Source organism: Crinia signifera, chromosome 1 (assembly GCF_055691185.1).
Source record: "Crinia signifera chromosome 1, ASM5569118v1, whole genome shotgun sequence".
Classification (NCBI taxonomy): Eukaryota; Metazoa; Chordata; class Amphibia; order Anura; family Myobatrachidae; genus Crinia; species Crinia signifera.
Window position 1 is genome coordinate 372,760,047 of NC_139217.1, and position 22,451 is coordinate 372,782,497.

General features: G+C 42.5%; 1 protein-coding gene across 2 annotated transcripts in view; it reads left to right on the forward strand.

Annotated features, from left to right (window-relative positions):
* Positions 1 to 22,167, forward strand: part of GTF2H3 (general transcription factor IIH subunit 3) — a 25,304-nt gene extending 3,137 nt beyond the window's left edge. Inside the window, exons 2-13 of one of the 2 annotated variants that reach the window (XM_083151296.1) lie at positions 1,032 to 1,111; positions 1,198 to 1,304; positions 9,445 to 9,605; positions 9,828 to 9,893; positions 12,466 to 12,495; positions 12,586 to 12,614; positions 12,698 to 12,772; positions 13,913 to 13,966; positions 19,485 to 19,553; positions 20,400 to 20,535; positions 21,566 to 21,602; positions 21,690 to 22,167. In XM_083151296.1, the coding sequence (XP_083007422.1) occupies positions 1,032 to 1,111; positions 1,198 to 1,304; positions 9,445 to 9,605; positions 9,828 to 9,893; positions 12,466 to 12,495; positions 12,586 to 12,614; positions 12,698 to 12,772; positions 13,913 to 13,966; positions 19,485 to 19,553; positions 20,400 to 20,535; positions 21,566 to 21,602; positions 21,690 to 21,759 (914 nt within the window). In that variant the 3' untranslated portion in view covers positions 21,760 to 22,167. The remainder of the gene's footprint in view (positions 1 to 1,031; positions 1,112 to 1,197; positions 1,305 to 9,444; positions 9,606 to 9,827; positions 9,894 to 12,465; positions 12,496 to 12,585; positions 12,615 to 12,697; positions 12,773 to 13,912; positions 13,967 to 19,484; positions 19,554 to 20,399; positions 20,536 to 21,565; positions 21,603 to 21,689) is intronic. The other variant, XM_083151297.1, reaches the window with a different exon arrangement.
* The last annotated feature ends 284 nt before the right edge of the window (positions 22,168 to 22,451 follow it).

Consider the following 22,451-nt stretch of genomic DNA (forward strand, 5'->3'; position numbering starts at 1 on the left):
AGAACTCGACTGTTAGTAAATTTACCGCCTCTGTTTTCTTCCTGATCACTCTTCTTAATCATTCAGTGAAGATTGCTGCTCACAACCTCTGGTTGGACTTCCTATGCCCCATTTGCAGTTCCCACAATCTGATTGCCTGCCTGCAAGTATTAGTGGTGGCCAAAGGGATTGATGGCAGAAAACGGAGGATTGTTGGACCTGATTTCTGGACATGCTAAGGCCAGTGGCTGCATCCTTGGATGCAGTTTCTCTGGCCCCAACAGTGTAGTTTTGCAACATGAGAGTTGCTCATATGTTTGATGGGTCAGCTGAAGTTTGTGCTCTGTATTTCGCCTGCCCTTCTGATGCAATTAGTGGATCTGAGAAGCTGGCAAAGAGGCGTCTTTTCACCGAATACGCCAGCTGTGGCATTACCATTTGCACTAAGATTCCCTGCGTCTGAAGAGGCAGCAATGATCCACACTGCATCCACTTCTAAATCAGGCCTATTATTAGAGCTGGTTCCTGGCATGCTCTTTGCATAACATTGTATAATGCTGCACTGCTACTGCAGGAAGATGTTCTAATAGCTGTGCCTGGAACTCTACATATACGTTTGTCTCTGGGTTATCCTTCCTGTATTTGCTCCAAATTTTCCATCCCTGTGCACATCACAATCTTGACATGCAAATTCATGTTTATTGTGATCTCTAAGCACCAGAATCGCCAGACTGGAGCTGTGCAGTGGCCTGCAGCAGGGGGTTGTCCTATCCGGGAGAGTGTCTGGGGTGGGTGAGCTGGGGTCTCAATTTACACTGACCCTTAACCTGGGTCTACCCCTGTCCAACGCTGCAAGCTGCCAGTGTTGCATTCCTGTGCAAATGGACCCAGGATTTGTTGTTGGACCCTTTTTCACTAAGTAAGAACCCAGGTTTTTCAAGGCAGTGGGAAAGGGGTATTAGGTACTGCAGGGGCAAATTCTCCCATGACGTTCACTCTTCAGTCCCTCCTTCACTTGGACACTCAGTTCGTTTTTTTTCTTTTTTATATAGAAGATGAAGTTAATCTTTTAGTGGTCGTGGTTGATGTGAATCCTATATGGTGGGGCAAGCAGGCACTTAATCAGTCAGTGGTAAGTGTTTACTCCCTAATTAATTACATACTGTACCTCTGACATTTTGTTCCTGTGATCTAATGTCCATTCTCTGTACCTTACAGGTGACACTTCCAAAATGCATTGATGCAGTTATGGTGATGGGGAATTCACACTTATTTATGGGCCGTAATAACAAACTTGCTGTGATTGCCAGCCACTTACATGAAAGGTACACGGTCTTCACTGCGTTTATTAAATTGCAAATCTTGATTATAATGATTTACCCAGTAAAAAAAGATGTGATAAAAAAATAGTCAGTAATCCTGCATATTTAGTAATATATGGTTGCAGATTTTATAGAAAAATTAAATTATTTTATAGACCTTATTAGCAAATGGAAACCTGAAGCAGTTAACAAAAAATATACATTGTAGGTGTTTTTCCGCTATACATAAATAATATTTATTTATTACCAGTTATTTCTATAGCGCACACATATTCCACAGCTCTTTACACAGAATATTTGAACATTCACATCAGTCCCTGCCCCAGTGGAGCTTACAATCTATGTTCCTTGAGGAAGGAGAGGAAAGAGAAAGTACTCTCTCTGTTTGGGGGCACACTTTATTAAAACTTAACGTTTAATTATTTAGTCATTTTTTAAAAAGAATTGGTTAGGACATTACATGGGACATACATAGACATTAAACATATATAACATACACAAACATGTACATACAATTCCTTGTATTTGTAAACCCGCATTTATGATTGGCAACATATAGCGACAATCGTTTATGTAATTAATATAGATACAGCTGCCAGTCTAGCGGTAGTAATACAAATGGTTATCCTGAAGGAATTGATTGAAAGGACACCACTATTGGGTGGGTAAATAGCGAATTTTGTTAGCTATGTAGTAATTTATGTTGGAATATACATAATCTGGCAAATAGAGTACCCCTGATGTAAAGAAGGTTATCCTAGCAAAAATTATGTGTTTCAGCAACCACTCGATATTAACCTGTCTATAATGATATTAAGCAACTGGCGATCTCCAGGGCTAAATTTACTGCATTTGTATTGCTGTCTCTGAGGAGGAAAGAATAATCCACACTGAAAGCACAAAAGTAGGAACTGAAAATAGATTTAGATAGAGATGTGCTAGTGTATCCCTGCAAGATGGTTTTTGCACGGGAACTGCTGCTGATTGTCGTTATGGATTGGTGTTACCCAATCCCCACAATTGAGCGGGTCTGATCCGTGCATCAGTTGCAGATATGGATAGAAAAAGTAGGGTTACTACTATCCACGTTAGGGAAGGGGTCCCCCTGGTTAGCTAGATGCCCTTGCAGGGGTTGTCCCGTCGATCGTGGGTGAGTCTGCCCAGAAAGTGATAATAGGTTGTAATAGGTTAGTGACATACGTGGACTACCTCACATGCTGCTTTCTCCCACGTGCTTTAGCATTGGTGGGCGATGAGCGATGTGTCTCGTCTCCTGTATTGTCAGAAATAGAGATAATATTTATATAACAGTCCTATGCAGTGATTTATATAGTATGCATCAGGAGTGATATCTGTTGCACAATTCTGAATATTCTTTCCCCACTAAGATATCTGTGCACACCAGGTTGTAATTTGCACTTCTTAGACAGTATAATTATATTTGCATAAATATACAGGTTCCCCTTCCGGGGATCTTACCACCACCCGGGTGGGTTAACCAGTGCTATATCAGATCTTTTGTCAGGTGAGAAGGTGCTGAAGCTGAAATATCCTCAGGGTTATCCAAAGGTGTCAGGAGGGACTGGTATCTCCTCTCTGGCTGGTGAATAGATAGGTGGACAAACGGCCGTTTCGCGGTGTTTCCGCTTCCTCAGTGTCCCAAATAATTGTCTGATCTGAAACCTGTGATATACGAGAGTAAGCCAATCCCTGAGCGAGGGTGTGTGATTACTAGTCCAATGAGGGGTGAGGGCGCATTGGGAGACTGACACACGTATATGGTTCCCCAGCAACCCGTTTATAGTGCATACTGATTAGCTGAGGTGTAGTCACGTGTCACGTTGCATGTGTAATTGTCTATGTGACCACGTGACCTCCGTGCGGGCGTCAGGAACTGAGACTGCCGTGCTAGTCTAATACGCTCTCCTCTGCGCCTGCGCGTCTGTCGCCATGGGGACCAGATAATGCTGTTCCACTACTGGCTGTTCCCCGTCACGATCGGCTTACATGTATATGTACTCCTCACTCCTGCGCCTGTGCGCCCGTTGTCTTGGCGACCCAGCGATGCTGTCTCCTGGTTGGCCACTCACCGTCACGTGCGGTTACTGTGTATTGTGGTCAGCTCTCTCCTGCGCCTGTGCGTGCGTTGTCTAAGAGACCCGGTGATGCTGCTATAATCACAGATGTTTGCCACCACAAGCGGTCTCCAGGCTAAGGTATATGCAGGTATAATTTACTATCACCTGCGCTTGCGCATGCGTGGCCGTGGGGACCCGGTGATACTACATCCATAATGATATTCGCCATCATAACGATATCTAAGCCCCCCTACACATGCGCTCTCAATCTATATATGCGTCTGTGTCCCTCCTGGACTAATTTAATAGGTTTAAGTAGATTTTGAAAGAGCAAGTGGAATTATTTACTTTATGAGTAATTACTTAACAGAAGTGTACTGTAGGGGAAGAAAAAGGAGCGGAAAAGGGAGGTAAGGGGAATTTAGAGGATAGTGACCTTCCATGTGTTATTAATATTTTTGTGATATAATGGTAAACATGTGTTCAATAGGCTCTATCCTGTAGGTGAGTATCATAGTTATATGCTGATAGATTGAGGATTGTGTTGTGTACATGAAGGGATCGGTGAATCGAAAATATGCTCTATTTAAACAAAAAGTGATATGCATTGTAATGAATGGGATTCTATGATGAATCCTCAGTGGTGCTGAAAAAATGAAGTGACAAACTCTAGTGCTAGAAAAAAATTTTTTATAAGCGTGGAACTATGTGTAAAAAATGGTGAAAAAAAGGGGGGGGGGGAAGGGGGAAAGGATTTTTGGGAGACAGGGGAGAGTGAAGTGAAAAGGAAAAGAGGGGGGGAGGGAAGAAGGGGAAAAGAAAAGGGGGGGGGGAAAGGGGAAAAAAAAAGGGGGAGGGGGGGGGGGAAGGTATTGTGTACATCCTACAGGGTCATATTTATTATTGTTGCGGTCTGGCTCGGGCCTTGGTAAACGTGTCATTTTATTGATGCCTAACATTCATATAAGAGATTTTTAAAGACAATGTTAATGGTTGCTAGGATCAGACAAAAAGAGTTTTTTTATATATAAAAATTGTATAAGGAGAAATAATCCTACTCTTTTATTGAGAGGTTTATTTAAAGAATTGTTTTGTATGTTATTGTAAATCATCTCCAGACTGGGGATGTATAGGTTAAATAGAGGCAATTTTAGCCCAAAAAGGAGGTGTAGTTGTTGTATTCATTCAAGCCATGTGGGCTGACTGTATTAAGATAGAATATCCATTTTGTTTCTTTTTGGAGTAGTTCCTTCATGATATCTCCTCCTCTAATGCCCAGTTTGACTTGTTCCAACCCAAAGGCTTTAAGATCTTCTGGTTTCCCTTGGTGGAAAGAGAGGAAATGGCGGGCTACTGATGTTAGTTTTCTGGATTTGGAGAGATCAGTCTTTGCGTTGCGGATATTACCGATGTGCTCCAATAATCTTTGTTTGAAGACTCGAGTCGTCATCCCTACGTACCGTAGGTTACAGGGGCATTCCAAACAATACACCAGACCCATGGTGCTGCAATTTATAAATTGCTTGATGGAATATTGTTTACCATATCTGTCTTTAATTTGATTGGTCTTTTTGATGTTCGGACAGGCTTTACACTTGTTGCATGGGTATGTTCCCCTTAATTTCGGTTCTTTCTTTGACGTTCTCTGAAAGTGGCTCTGCACTAATTTGTCCCTAAGGTTAGGGGATCGTCTCCAACTTAGGGCTGGTTTTTCGGGAAGAATTTCTTTGAGATCACTATCGGCAAGGAGAACAGCCCAATGCTTGTTTATAAGGCACTGTAATTCTCTCCACTCCGTGCAGTAGTTGGTCACGAATCGTAATTCCGGTTGTCCCTTCTCAATTTTCTTTGGGAAAATCAAATTTTCTCTATTGGTTTTGAGTGCTTGGAATTTAGCTGTCTTTATGGACCTCTTACTATACCCTCTATCCTGGAGTCTAATCATCAATTCGTGGCTTTTGGCTTCAAATGTCTCTCTTGTGGTACAGTTTCTTCTTAAACGAAGAAATTCCCCCTTAGGTAAATTTTTCAGGGTTGGTGGAAAGTGAGAGCTCTCTCTGTGCAATAAGCTGTTAGTGGCTGTTTCTTTCCTAAACAGCTTGGTGTGAATATTGCCTTCCTTTGGATAGATCTGTAAATCCAGGAAAGTTGCCTCCGTCCGACTGATGTTGTGTGTTAGTCTCAGGTTTAGGGTATTCGTGTTGAGAATTTTAATGAATTCATGCAGGTCTTCCTCTTCTCCTTGCCAAATTAAAAAGATATCATCTATATATCTAATATAGGTGATCATCTGGTTGGTGTAATAGTCATTTGACTCATGAAATACGACTTCCCTCTCCCACCACCCGAGGAACAGGTTGGCATACGTGGGCGCACATGCCGCGCCCATTGCTGTTCCTCGGGTTTGGAGAAAAAATCCATCATCAAAGGTAAAGTAATTCTTGTGCAACACAAAGTCCAAGAGTGTGAGGAGGAATTCTCTAAAATCATCCATTCCCTCCAACTCCAGAAAATATTTAATCGCTGTCATGCCTTGATCGTGTCTGATGCTTGTATATAACGATTCCACATCTAATGTTACAAGAAATTGGTTTGCATCAAAAGAGACATCATCTAGTTTTCTTAGAACATCACGTGTGTCCTGGACATACGAGGTTAGTGTGTGTACGTGATGCCTTAGATGGTGATCTATATAAATGCTGGCCTGTTCAAGGAGACCTCCTTTTTTTTTTTTTTCCCCTTTCCCCCCCCCTTTTCTTTTCCCCTTCTTCCCTCCCCCCCTCTTTTCCTTTTCACTTCACTCTCCCCTGTCTCCCAAAAATCCTTTCCCCCTTCCCCCCCCCCCCTTTTTTTCACCATTTTTTACACATAGTTCCACGCTTATAAAAAAAATTTTTTTCTAGCACTAGAGTTTGTCACTTCATTTTTTCAGCACCACTGAGGATTCATCATAGAATCCCATTCATTACAATGCATATCACTTTTTGTTTAAATAGAGCATATTTTCGATTCACCGATCCCTTCATGTACACAACACAATCCTCAATCTATCAGCATATAACTATGATACTCACCTACAGGATAGAGCCTATTGAACACATGTTTACCATTATATCACAAAAATATTAATAACACATGGAAGGTCACTATCCTCTAAATTCCCCTTACCTCCCTTTTCCGCTCCTTTTTCTTCCCCTACAGTACACTTCTGTTAAGTAATTACTCATAAAGTAAATAATTCCACTTGCTCTTTCAAAATCTACTTAAACCTATTAAATTAGTCCAGGAGGGACACAGACGCATATATAGATTGAGAGCGCATGTGTAGGGGGGCTTAGATATCGTTATGATGGCGAATATCATTATGGATGTAGTATCACCGGGTCCCCACGGCCACGCATGCGCAAGCGCAGGTGATAGTAAATTATACCTGCATATACCTTAGCCTGGAGACCGCTTGTGGTGGCAAACATCTGTGATTATAGCAGCATCACCGGGTCTCTTAGACAACGCACGCACAGACGCAGGAGAGAGCTGACCACAATACACAGTAACCGCACGTGACGGTGAGTGGCCAACCAGGAGACAGCATCGCTGGGTCGCCAAGACAACGGGCGCACAGGCGCAGGAGTGAGGAGTACATATACATGTAAGCCGATCGTGACGGGGAACAGCCAGTAGTGGAACAGCATTATCTGGTCCCCATGGCGACAGACGCGCAGGCGCAGAGGAGAGCGTATTAGACTAGCACGGCAGTCTCAGTTCCTGACGCCCACACGGAGGTCACGTGGTCACATAGACAATTACACATGCAACGTGACACGTGACTACACCTCAGCTAATCAGTATGCACTATAAACGGGTTGCTGGGGAACCATATACGTGTGTCAGTCTCCCAATGCGCCCTCACCCCTCATTGGACTAGTAATCACACACCCTCGCTCAGGGATTGGCTTACTCTCGTATATCACAGGTTTCAGATCAGACAATTATTTGGGACACTGAGGAAGCGGAAACACCGCGAAACGGCCGTTTGTCCACCTATCTATTCACCAGCCAGAGAGGAGATACCAGTCCCTCCTGACACCTTTGGATAACCCTGAGGATATTTCAGCTTCAGCACCTTCTCACCTGACAAAAGATCTGATATAGCACTGGTTAACCCACCCGGGTGGTGGTAAGATCCCCGGAAGGGGAACCTGTATATTTATGCAAATATAATTATACTGTCTAAGAAGTGCAAATTACAACCTGGTGTGCACAGATATCTTAGTGGGGAAAGAATATTCAGAATTGTGCAACAGATATTACTCCTGATGCATACTATATAAATCACTGCATAGGACTGTTATATAAATATTATCTCTATTTCTGACAATACAGGAGACGAGACACATCGCTCATCGCCCACCAATGCTAAAGCACGTGGGAGAAAGCAGCATGTGAGGTAGTCCACGTATGTCACTAACCTATTACAACCTATTATCACTTTCTGGGCAGACTCACCCACGATCGACGGGACAACCCCTGCAAGGGCATCTAGCTAACCAGGGGGACCCCTTCCCTAACGTGGATAGTAGTAACCCTACTTTTTCTATCCATATCTGCAACTGATGCACGGATCAGACCCGCTCAATTGTGGGGATTGGGTAACACCAATCCATAACGACAATCAGCAGCAGTTCCCGTGCAAAAACCATCTTGCAGGGATACACTAGCACATCTCTATCTAAATCTATTTTCAGTTCCTACTTTTGTGCTTTCAGTGTGGATTATTCTTTCCTCCTCAGAGACAGCAATACAAATGCAGTAAATTTAGCCCTGGAGATCGCCAGTTGCTTAATATCATTATAGACAGGTTAATATCGAGTGGTTGCTGAAACACATAATTTTTGCTAGGATAACCTTCTTTACATCAGGGGTACTCTATTTGCCAGATTATGTATATTCCAACATAAATTACTACATAGCTAACAAAATTCGCTATTTACCCACCCAATAGTGGTGTCCTTTCAATCAATTCCTTCAGGATAACCATTTGTATTACTACCGCTAGACTGGCAGCTGTATCTATATTAATTACATAAACGATTGTCGCTATATGTTGCCAATCATAAATGCGGGTTTACAAATACAAGGAATTGTATGTACATGTTTGTGTATGTTATATATGTTTAATGTCTATGTATGTCCCATGTAATGTCCTAACCAATTCTTTTTAAAAAATGACTAAATAATTAAACGTTAAGTTTTAATAAAGTGTGCCCCCAAACAGAGAGAGTACTTTCTCTTTCCTCTCCTTCCTCATCTTATCTTACTCTCTGGGGTTGCACCTCCACATAGCAACACAGTGCCACGACACGTTCAATTACAGATTGTGGACCAATAATAAAGAAAAAATAATTACCCTATTTCTATCAATTACTTTTTGGTGGGTTTCAGTGCATAGGTATATTGTCCCATTCCCCCCTACCCCATGTTTACACAATCTATGTTCCTTGCCACATGTACACGTACACACAGACATTCTAGGGTTAATTTTGGTGGGAGCCAATTAGCCTACCTGTATATTTTTTGAATGTGGTTGGAAACCATAGTACCCCGAGGAAACCCATGCAAGCACGGGGAGAATATACAAACTCCACACAGTTAGGGCCATGGTGGAAATAATATCTTATGGCAATCATTTACGGATGTTCTATATATTCAAGTTTCATATGAGATCTTAAATTTAATTATGAGATATTGTCCTTCTTTTCGAAAGACACATAGGGGTTTATTTACGAAGATGGGAGTTCTGTTGAAGATGGAATGTTGCCCATAGCAACCAATCAGAATCTACTTCTTATTTAGCACGTTATGGAAGATAATAGATAGAATCTAATTGGTTGGCCATAGCAGCATCCCATCTTCAATAGAACTCCCATCTTAGCAAATAAATCCCACAATGTGTATACAATCATTACATGCTACTAATGAAGTTTGATGTTCTACAGGCTGCATACACTGTAGTTATCAGTATGTGGATTGCTTTGTGATTGTAAATGAATTAATTTGCTTTCCAGTCGCCTCCTTTTCCCAGGCAAGCAGTGGAAGTGTGGGGACTTGTCGGGAGAATCCTCTGTCCTGGAGTCCAATATATCTGGCAGCAAAGATGGCAAATATGAATTACTGACCGCTGCCAATGACCTGATCGCTGATGACATCAAAGACCTCATGACTAGAAGTAAGGATGGTGTACATGGTGGCCATTTGGCAATAAAATAATTTGATATTTGAGTTTTACATAAGCAAATTATCTTAAATCTTTTTTTTTTTTTTTTTTATGGTTTAAAAAATAATTCTAAATCATAAGATTTCAGTAGCTGTGATAAATAAAACCATTCCAGCTTCCATTTTTATTATGAAAAATATGTTCTGGATTTAACAATATCACCTGACTTTACAGCTGAGGAAATGAAAGGACAGCGGACGGACACTGTCCTGGCGGGATCTCTGGCAAAATCTCTGTGCTGTATCCTTTTCAGCAGTCACTGAATGAAAATAATATACTTGTGGTACAGGTTGAGTATTCCTTATCCGAAATGCTCGGGACCACGAGCATTCCGGATAAGGGAATATTCCGGTTTTTGGAATAATTTTTTTTTAGCCATACTTACCTGCCCCTGGTGGGTCCCCGATGGTCCCTCGGCGTCCATGGAGTCCTCCGGCGTCCACGGCAGGCCACCAGCACCGTCTCCAGCGGTCCCAGGAGTGCTTTGCGCAAGTTCCCAGGCGCGCCGGTGGCGTCACCGGCGAGCGCACTCGCGCAAAGCACTCCTGGGACCGCTGGAGACGCCGGAGAGGATGCTGAAGGCCTGCTATGGACGCCGGAGGACTTGGTAAGTATTAAAAGAGGGTTGGGGGGGGGGGGAACAAAAAAAAAATGAATTATTCCAAAAAACCACGGTTTTTGGAATAATTCGGATACGGGATACCCGACCTGTAATATATTCCAGCACGGATTGAATTTTTCATTTGTATAAACTTTGTAAAGCAGAATCAAATTACTTAAAAATATAGGGGGTTATTCAGACCTGATCACAGCCACCGCCCGCTAGAGTGAAAACATGCCCTGTGCAAAATTACGTTTCCCAAAAAAAATTACGTCAATTGGCAAATAGCTGCAAATCCATTTGCATCTCACTCACTATCTAATGATTTTTCCAATGCCTGCAGTCTTTCCATAACCCAGAACCTACTCTGGCAGTGCAACTGAAACAGGCTGATCGAGTCCAGAGCTGATGTTACACCCCTTCCTCAAAACGCCTGCGTATTCCCTCAAAATGTCAGGTTACCACCCCCAAACGCCGGCTTGCTGGATTTTGTGATTGAATGGCCTTGCGCATGTGCTCTACCATCGCAGAGCTGTGATCAGGTCTGAATAACCAGAAAGTAGATGTAAAGTCTAGCGCTTACAGATCCAATACAAATCTGGTCAGTAAAGTTATACTAGGTGTTATGGCAATATTAGTAACTACAATCCCGTGCCGCTGTGATATTCCGGGGTGCTCAACCCCACAAATGAAAACAGGAAAGAATGATAATACTGCGCACAGGATTTAATAGTAATTCTATTTAGGGGGGGGTATTCAATCTGGGCCACTATTTACGACGCGGGAAATAGTGGTGAACGCCTATTCAATGCTGTCTTTCCCGACAGCATTGAAGAGGCAGATTAACAGAATGGGTCCGACTTTAAAAGAAGTCGGGCCCGTTTTGTCGATTTCGGCTGTGAATTGTCGAGATCGCGGCCGATTATCGACAATCCACGGGCGTTTACACAGACACGCCCCCTTTTCGCCGATCGCAAAGTGGGACATTGAATCGCGCCTGGCGATCTGCGGTCGAACAAAACGAAAACAGGCCAGGGTCACGGCTGACGGGCCAGATCGGCAGTCGTGACCCGGGATTGAATACCCCCCTTAGTATTTAATAAAAAATAGCTGTCTGACCAGTTTTCTTTAAATAATACACCATACAACAAAAACATACAAAAGAAAATTCCATTATGCTTTATCAGCCATTGTTATAATATGCATATGGCAGTTTTTACAGTGTGTCCTTTTTTGTAATGTTATGCATGCATAATTTCTTGTTTGTACTAATACAATTGGCTACTCTTGTTAGCAATGGTCAGATGAAGATGATGTATATTAGTGCATATGCTCATCTATTGATGTTTCTAGTCTGGCCAGACAATAACTGGTACCTTAACAGGGTCTCTCACCCCCTGTAAGGTAGCTGTTTATTGTCTGGCACCTAACCCTTGGTCTCTACCACCCAAATAATTATTTAATTGTCCTGTTCCCTGATTTTATTTATTTATTAATTAACAGTGTCTTATATAGTGCATACATATTCCGCAGCGCTTTACAGAGAATATATGAACATTCACCTCAGTTCCTGCCCCAGTGGAGCTTACAATCTATGGGACATATGTATTAAGCTTGTAGAATCTATTCTACAGGCTTAATACATCTGCCCCTATATTCCCTACCATATGTACATTTACACGTAGACATTCTAGGGTTAATTTTGTTGGAAACAAATTAACCAACCAGTATATTTTTGGATTGTGGGAGGAAACAGGAGTATCCGGAAGAAAACCCACACAAGTACAGGGAGAATATACAAACTCCGCACAGTTAGGGCCATGGTGGGAATCTAACCCATGACCTCTAACCATTACACCATCCATGATGCAACAATCTTTATTTATTATGTACTCGTTCTAAATTGCCTTGTACTGTAAGTCGTTTTCTTGTTTTTACTCATTTTATTCTGTTAGTCATGGCAGAACCCTTGTGGCACCATAAAAATGTTATTAATAAAAAAATAATACATACTAACATCCCATTTTTCTTATAACATTTTCTCAGATTACCCTGGCCAGTTACTGACAATGTTACAGCTACTTGTGTCTGTGCCTGTATATCTTTATGTACTTTGCTGGACAATTTAATAAAACTAATACATGGACATATTATTTATTTAGGAAATTTGTTTATAATTTAGTAAACTTTTTCTTATAACAACTATTCCAGATATTAATAGGATAAACAAAGAAACGAAAGGTATTTATGGATTACGCATCACTGTTCCTTGTTATCGATATTGCCATTTAGTCTTACTACAAACGTAATCTCCATTTTATTTTCTACCAGCTGGGCAGGAAGTGAAGTCCCGGATACTGGTAAGAATGGCTTTTGTTTGTATAGATTTATAGAACACCATTTTGTCTCTATTTTCCATTGACACGTGCTGGTTTTGTCTTAGGTCATTAAGGCTGCAGAAGATAGTGCCTTACAGTATATGAACTTTATGAACGTCATTTTTGCTGCACAAAAACAGGTATTTTATTTTGTATATTAGGTGTCTCATAATCTATCAGTTGTGTCTTAAAATCAACATCAACTGTGTAGATAGACAATAGGTAAACACCAGATGATAGACATACAAGGAGTCGACAGGGTCTACATGCAAATTGTTAACACAAAGGTAGTCATATTTTTTATGTTATTTTAACCTGAGAACTTGCCCAACCCAGCCCTTCTCTTCTTCATCCTAAAGGTACCCATACACTAGTAAGATTTATCTTCAGATCTGGCTGGTTGGAACAAAAACCTGGTAATATCTGAGTGACAGTTTGTCAGTTTTCCAGCATTTCCAAGCAAATGGTCAACTGTCATTTGCTCTTATCCATAACCATGTGTCTGCTCCAACCAGACAGATCTGAAGATAAATCTGCATGTGTATGGCCACCTTAACCCTTCACCAAGTGCCTAACTCTGGCTGTCCCCTCCAGCAGACCAACCCCTTTCCCCTCACAGCAGCCAATCCCTAACTCTAAAAATCATGAAAAAAGCATAATTGGATATTGGTATGTCGATCTTTTCACACTGTCGACCGAAGTGCGTTTCAACCGGTTTACCTATTGACTGTTGACCACCTGGTGTGGACATTATTTATTTATTTATTTATTTATTTACATTTTCTTATATAGCACACACATATTACGCAGCGCTTTACAGAGTATAGTTGAACATTCACATCAGTCCCTGCCCCAGTGGAGCTTACAATCTATATTCCCTACCACATGTACACACACACACAGGTTAATTTTTGTTAGAAGCCAATTGACCTACCAGTATATTTTTGGATTGTGGGAGGAAACCGGAGTAAACCCACAGCATACACAGGGAGAATATACAAACTCCGCACAGTTAGGGCTATGGTGGGTATTGAGCCCATGACCTCAGCGCTGTGAGGCAGTAATGCTAACCATTACACCATCCGTACTGCCCTATGATGACATGTTGACTATCTGTCTTCCATATGGATACCAAGTCATCATGGTCACTGGGGGTGTTGCCCTTGTCTTTTTTGGATAAAAACAATACAGAAACCAGTGTATAAAGCACACTCCCAATCATCTTCTATAAAAAGCCAATTGAAGTAACTGTATTTTTTTCTATTTGTATTATTCTCCAGAACATTCTCATTGACGCCTGTGTACTGGACTCAGATTCAGGACTTCTGCAGCAGGTACACTATTTCTGCCAAGTATTAGGTATAAATGAGCTATGGCTAGCATACTGATGTGTCATAAACTGTGCTCATCATACAGAAGTTGACATACAGTAAAGGCCCCCATACATTAGGCCGATATGTCCTAGGGACAAGTCGGACCCAATTTACCTGCGAGCCGCCCGGCAGCTCCCCGGGAGGCTCACATACAATTTGGCACTTGATGTGCCATTTTTTACATGGGATAAATCGCAAGCGATTTATCCCATGTTAAAAAAAACCCGGGGAGCTACAGGGCGGTGAGGAGTAGTGGGGGCGGGCAGCGGCGGCGGGGGCGGCCAGCGGTGGTGGTGGGGGCGGCCAGCGGTGGTGGGGGCGGGCGGCGGCAGCGGGCAGCGGCGGCTGCGGTGGTGGGGGCGGCCAGCGGTGGTGGTGGGGGCGGCCAGCGGTGGTGGGGGCGGGCGGCGGGTGCGGTGAGCGCTGCTGACCTGGCCGGGCAGTGTACTTACTTACATAGCAGCAGCGGGGACGGGCAGCGCAGTGGCGGCTATTATATTTTGAAAATACTTGTCAAATGACCGGCCGCTCTCTGATTGGCCGGAGAGCTCTCAGCCAATCAGAGAGCGGCCGGTCATTTGACAAGTATTTTAAAAATATAATAGCCGCCACTGCGCTGCCCGTCCCCGCTGCTGCTATGTGTAAGTACACTGCCCGGCCAGGTCAGCAGCGCTCACCGCACCCGCCGCCCGCCCCCACCACCGCTGGCCGCTGCCCGCACGCACCACCGCCCGGCCAGGTCAGTCAGCCGGTGCTCAGGGACCCGCTGCCCGCCCGGTGTCTGCATGCATATGCCTGTCAGGTGGCAGGCATATGCATACAGGGAGGTCGGACGTGATCGTATGTACAGACCGTCCGACCTCCCTGATCCGGTCCGATGCGCACGGGACCGCGCATCGGATCGGATCAGATATCACACACATACGATTTTGGGCCGATTTCATCCGATAATCGGCACCAAGTGCCGAAATCGGATGAAATCGGACCAAAATCGCATAGTGTATGGGGGCCTTAAGTGTTTCCTTCACCTATTTTGAAAATAGTTTTGATAAAAATCAAATATAGAAGTGCCATACCAGAAATGATTTAGAAATGTCACTAAGGATAAGTGGAGCTGTCAGTGGCAGTCACTGCATGCACAGTATAGATCATTGTCTAACAATGGAGTGATTAATGCATTCTCAAAGGAATTCCCAGTAATGTCGCCATGTGACCCAGTAGAGATTTCATTAGGTCATTGTTCTAGCTAGGGAGTACTACTGTATTCAAGTTGTCATGGCTTTAATAATAGCTTATATTAACTTCAGCTCAGTGACAGTCCTAATTCTACCTTCACCCTGGCTAATTGCTGTCATCTAAATCTACTAAAAATTGATTCTCTACCTTGCGGCTCAGTTTCAGCTAGCCAAAGCTTGTAAACAGCCTAATCCTCCCTCCCGTCCAAAGCTGTTAAATAAGGTTTGTTTGGTTTTTAAAATGGAATATAATGCCAATTTCTCTGTTCTTGTCCTTTTTTTGCCCTTCTTTCCCCTTCTCACTTTTTTTTTTCTTCTCCACATCTGATATGTTCTCTCCTTGTATCGCTCAACCTTTCTTATGCATAATTGGCCTTGTGCATTTTTGGTCATTGGCGTCATCCTGTTTCATGCACATGGCTATATCACAGCATGCATTAAAACAAAGGCATTATTGAAGTTCCCATTTCCCATCCTCTTTCTGTATACAATGTCTAGGAGCTTCAGAGAGATGTTATCCATTGTTAACATCATAGTTGTTTTCTGTTTCATAGCTTGTTTGCCTACTGTGCAATGTAATTTGTTTATTCCAGTGGTTCTCAAACTGTGGGTCCCAACCCCAAAGTGGGTCCTGCGCACCTCAGCATGGGGTCACGACTCCATGTTGCTGGCCATCAGGCTAATCTATCTGTGGAGGGGGGACAGGGGATAATTCATTAAGTAAACACCCACTGCTTCCCTCTTCCATCCCTCTTTCACCCTTTTCCGTTCCCTCATCACCTACTGCCTCCCTTTCATTTTTATTGTCTGACAGCTTCCCAGAGCAAAATAGTTTAAGAACCCCTGGTCTATCCTCATGGTATTTCTTCGATAAAATAGAATTAAAATTTGGGGGGGATCTTCTAATAATAAATGTAGGGGATATCTGGTGGAATCTAGGAAACCTAATTTTAATTTAAAAAAATGTCCCTCTTTTGAAACAGGATTTATTAATGCTAGCATTCGATAAACCTCAGAAAACTCCAGTTTTGGGAGGTTTGCCCTATATCAAGCAAGCAGAAGATGGAAATGTGGCAACTTCTTCTTACAGTCTTCTGACTGTCAAAAAATGTCTTGCCTATACTAAATTAATAATTGGGTTCAGAATTCTCCACCAGCTTCTCCTGGGGGCAACCTTGCATTTCTATGCCTCGTGTTCCCATGACAGATCTAGCATCTATCATACTCAAAGAAGATGAGATTTGAAACAGACTTTGTAGAAAGCACATCATGAGCCCAGGCTGGCTCATCCAAACACATCTGTGTTTAAGTAGGCCACATTAAGTAGGCCAGCTTGCTAAACCCAGAGATTCTGTGTGCTCATCTGCAGCACCAGGCCCTGCAAGTGAAATATTTGAGAGTCCCCTTCGAGCTGCCAGTTGCATATAAACCTCCATCATTAAATCAATAATGGTACTAAAGGAGGCATGTACACCACCCCTGGTTACTTCACATGCAAATGGGACCCTTGAGACCCTCACTCACACCACAGAGAGAGGCACATTGGTCTGAAAGTGCCTCAGTGAAAGGATTTTTGCTGGGATAACACATATGGGCCAAGCGGGTCTTGTTCAGGGGGACACACTTGGCCGAAAGGAGTCTGTAAATATGTGGCGGCACTGCAGCCGCCGGGTCCAACCGTAGCATGATTTGGTTGGACAGGACAATGGGACAACCAGATTTGAAGGTGAACACATACATTTCAATATATGTGGAATGTATGGTTTTTGAAATTATTTGGATACTCAACCTGTAAAACATATATCCAAAACTAAGAAAAACAAAAGCAAACAAGGTTAAGGTATAGTGTGCTGAAAACATAATACATCACAAATACAGTTCAGTGTCGAGCAGTAAAACAAAAACATATGGGGCCGTATTCAATGCTGCTGGCGAGGGTGGCTCGTTTTCTGCAAGGATCACCGAAAACAAGACATCCCCGCCATTTACCCTCACGCCAGCCGCTCGCCCTATACAACGTTCCGAGGGAATCCTCACTGTCAGAGGACGGCGAGGATTCCTTAGAATGGCGAGGTTTGCAGCTACTGCAGGGAGCTCGCTGCATTTAGCCGCAAGCCTCGCCGTTTTGGCGGCTGCACACGCTGTTTCCACCTCGCTGTAAAAAAACTGAGGTGGAAACTGCGGGAGCTGGATAACAGTGTCCCTGAAACAGCCCAAAAAGGAGAAATCTGGGGGCACCGGGAATATGCAGGGATCCACCCGGGAATATGGCCTAGGGATCATGCCGGGCCATTCCCGGGTTGGCCCCTTTCACACCAGAAAAGTCCCTGCATTTTCTGGTGTGTGAAGGAGGAAGGAGGCGGGCAGGTGGCTTGATGGCGGCGGGACATCGGGAGTACTCACCCCGGTTGCTGGTCCTCGGTGCAGGCCGGGGATCCACACAGGCGGCGGGCGCAGATGACAGGTCAGACAGCGGGTGCAGATGACGCAGCTCTCCGGCGGCAGTGAGGGCGCTGGAGAGCTGCACCATCTTCATCCGCCACCTGTCCTGTCATTTGCGCCCTTGTAGGCATATTATGTACCAGGGTATGAAAAGGTTGTAGGCTGGCTCCTCAACTCTTAAGAGGAGGGTAGATATTCAAACGTATGGAGAATCCCTTCTTGATAAAGTTGTCATATAGAGGATATCCCCAAAGCATACCAACCCGAGCAACCCTTCAATTTGCGGAGTTCAGGAAAATTCTAATTGTTCCCTAGCGGAGAGCATGGATCTATGGTGCATTTACACAATCTTTATATTTACACAATTAAAGTATCATATATATGTGAGTTTACGGTGTAGCTGCTAAGTGTCTCTTATCCAAAGACAAAAGAGAACAAGAATAGTTGTAGAATATCTCAAAACCAGCAATTTACAGGATCCAAAACAGCATGGGTTTACTGGGGGAAGATCATGTCAAACAAATCTTATTGACTTTTTAGACTGGGTGACTAAAGTAATAGATCAAGGTGGGGCTGTAGATGTAGCTTATCTAGACTTTAGTAAAGCTTTTGACACTGTCCCACATCGCAGACTGTTAAATAAACTTGAAAGCTTGGGATTGGATTCTAAGATAGTTGAATGGATAAGAGCGTGGTTGCAGGACAGAAAACAGAGAGTTGTAGTAAACGGAGTACAGTCAAAGGAGGGAAAGGTTACAAGTGGAGTACCCCAGGGATCTGTACTTGGACCGGTGCTTTTTAATATCTTTATTGGTGATATTGCAAATGGAATTGAGGGTAAAATGTGCCTTTTTGCAGATGACACAAAGGTATGCAACAGGGTAGACACACCAGGAGGGGTAAAACAAATGATTGAGGATCTAGGCAGATTAGAGAAATGGTCAAGAGAATGGCAACTACAGTTTAATGCCAACAAATGCAAAATCATGCACTTGGGTCTCAGAAATCCAAAGACTCAATATAGTATAAATGGCACTATAATGGAAACTACTGAGGAAGAGAGGGATCTAGGTGTCACTATTTCAGGGGACTTAAAAGCAGGTAGGCAATGTAACAAAGCAATAATGAAGGCAAGTCAGATGCTTGGTTGCATAGGGAGAGGTATCAGCAGTAGAAAGAAAGAAGTAATAATGCCACTGTATAGGTCATTGGTACGACCTCACCTAGAGTATTGTGTTCAGTTCTGGAGGCCATATCTCCAGAAGGATATAAATACATTAGAGACTGTACAAAGAAGAGCAACTAAAATGGTGCATGGCCTACATCACAAAACGTACCAGGAAAGACTAAAAGATCTTAATATGTATACTTTAGAGCAGAGAAGGGAAAGGGGGGACATGATAGAAACTTTCAAATATATCAAGGGCTTTAACAAGGTACAGGTGGGAGACATTCTTCACAGGAAGAGGAGCAACAGAACACGAGAACATGCACTGAAACTAGAGGGAGGAAGATTCAGGGGAAATGTGAGGAAGAATTTTTTTCACAGAAAGAGTAGTAGATAAGTGGAATAGCCTCCCAACAGAGGTGGTAGACGCAAATACAGTAGTACAATTTAAACATGCTTGGGATAAGCATATTGATATCCTTACAAAAAAATAAGGATCAAATATGGTTTGAGGTAACATGTTTAAAAAAAGGGGCAGACTAGATGGGCCAAGTGGTTCTTATCTGCCGTCAAATTCTATGTTTCTATGTTTCTAAGATTGTAGTGTACATACCAGCTCTCTCTGTACTTACAGGCATGCGACATAACTGGTGGGATTTACCTGAAAATACCCCAAGTCAATTCTTTGCTGCAATACTTGTTGGTAAGATATTTCATGTATACAGTGGGGCTTAAAAATGATGAGAGGTCTGTCATTTCCATCATACTGTAGGTACACTTAAACTGTGAGAGACAGAATGTGGGAAAATAAAACAGGAAATCACATTGTATGATTTTTTAAACAATGTATTTGTGTATTCTTGCAGAAAATAAATATTTGGACAATCAAATAGTTAAAATCAATACTTTGAAATATAACCACAGCCTGTGACCTAGCAGCAAGGAGTTGGCAATTACAGAGTTCAAACCTTCCCTGTAGTTCTTGACCAGGTTTGCACACACTGTAGCAGGCAAGTTGCCCACTCTTCCATGCTGATCTTCTCTAGATCTGTCATGTTTTGGTGCTGTCGCGGGGCAACACAGATTTTCAACTCCCTCCACAGATTGGGTTGAGGTCAGGGGACTGGTTAGGCCAATCCAGGCCCTTGAAATGCTTCTTACGGAGCCGGGCGGTGTGTTTGGGGTCATTGTCATGCTGAAAGACCCATCCACGTTCCATCTTCAATGCTCTTACCGAGGGAAGAAGGTTTTTGGCCAATCTCATCAAAAAATTAGCTGATTGGTTGGTGGTTTATAACTCTCTATTTTATCACTTTACAAGGCTTAGTACATGTCGTCCAAGAGGGGAGATTTTTGTTGCTACTCTAATTTCTAAAAAAAAAATGTATTTATTCAAATGCTGTCTAATTTAAGATCAAGGTAGTTGTTTAATGTATTGTACATTTTAGAAGAATATTTGGACATTGTTACATTTCTTTTAGTAATTTAGTTTGCTTTGTACAAATATAACATGGTATCATCTGTAACAAATGTGTCCTTTATGGAACAGTGGGTTTTTCTTCCTGATACGGATCAGAGGTCCCAGCTGAATCTGCCGCCCCCCGTTCATGTGGATTACCGGGCAGCGTGTTTCTGCCATCGGAACCTGATTGAAATTGGTTATGTTTGTTCCGTTTGTTTATCAAGTAAGGAATGGAAGAGTACGGCTTGCTTATGATTTTTTTTGCAAGTCTCTTATCTTTATGACAGACCAGTGTCCCATGCACTCATTTTCACTTTTCAAATGCGGTCTTTATTTTTGTGTATAGGCTTAAAATACACATGTACTGTAGACCTATAAATGTAGGGCCCAATTCTGCAGTAGTGTGGCAGATGCCCGTCTACAAGTCCTTTTTGTACATCCGTTCACCAAATGTGCAAGGACTTTCAGCTTCCATACACACGTGACGTGTGCTTGTACGCCACCAACAATCACACCATTGTAACTTACACAAGCCCGGTGGCTGTCCCAGTTCCTGCATCTGTCTACAGCCTCCTATGCCTAGAGATGTGCTCCTCGGAACGCAGCCGCTTGCATTGATACATGTGTGACACACCTTTAACACAACCATTTTGTGCATGTTATTAGCCATCTCTCAGTCACCGTCCATTACATTTGTGATACTGTCTAAACATATCACAACCCCATATTGGTGCGTCCATGCGCCGTAGGGGTTCTTACAGATTTTAGTGCATGCACAGTTGCAAATGATTGCTCTACTACATAAACAGCAGCACTGTATGCGGCTCTGAATCAGGGCCACATTTGCCTGCTCAGACATTTGTTTTGTAGCAGTGTCTATTTATTGCTCTCCTCTTCTTAGCGGTGAGAGGTCAGCTGTTCTTTAGCAGTGATGTGTGTTCTTTAGTAGTGATGTGTGTTGTTTAGCAGTGATGTGTGTTCTTTTGCAGTGATGTGTGTTTTGTATAAGCTAATTGTGTATTATATAAACCTAGAACAGCCTGGCAATGCTATGGATAGTCATGTATGGTGTTGTAGTTGTTTTACATCTCAAGACAAAGCATGCAATTTGTTAGAAGAAGAAGACGTAGCCTGAGGACACTTCAGCTTCTTGTGTTCAAGTTGTTTAATAGACATTCAAATCCACAATTCTAATAATTAAAATAAATGACATTTTAAATGCATCTAACTAAGCTCGTATTTCTGTTTTTAAGTATTCTGCAATTTCAGTCCCATCTGCACTACCTGCGAGTAAGTATTGGATACTTTGTGTCTTCTGTATGTCACGTATCAAAGTATGGTTTATATTAACTACTAAAACATTTCTTCTCTTAACAGGACTGCCTTTAAGATATCGCTGCCCCCAGTTTTGAAAGCAAAGAAGAAAAAATTAAAACCTATGTTTTAGCAGTAGGACTGGTTGCTATACATATGACACCAACCAACAAGGCTCAGATCAACAGCTCAGACTTTAGTGACTAAGGTGTCAAACGACTGACAAAATATTATACACTTCCACAGAGAATGTGACATGCCCACAAAGGAGCAGGAATTGCAGAAGGGCATATATAAAATGTATAAAGATACTTCCTGCACAAGCAAGTGACATGAGGAGCAATTCACAGACCTCTTCTATGACCGTTTCCATTGTTCAGCAATAGTTCTGTGGTAAAGAGAAGTTATCGCTGGTTACCTAATATATTGGGTCCCAGGGTAAATACTCTTCTTTGTGATATTTTATTTGTTTCAAATATTTATAAGTAAAACTTTTTGTAAAAATAAAAGCAAACAAAATAAAATGCATCCTTCTAGCTGATTTTCCTGTCAGTTTCTGTATCCAGTATGCTTTGGTGTCTATATTACATGATGACATAAAGTGAGTGGTATAGCTCCACAACCCTTGTTTAATTAATCATTTTTAATAGATGCTTTGTTGGATTTAAAACTAAAGAACTCCTTTGTGGAATTAGCTAAACAGCAGGGTGCTGCTGTATGGTCAATATACGGAATTAATAATATGGGGCATATAATAGATCAAAATAGAATCAAACCTTTTTCAAGATTAAGGGAGGAGTTTGAGGTGCCTAATAGCATGTTCTT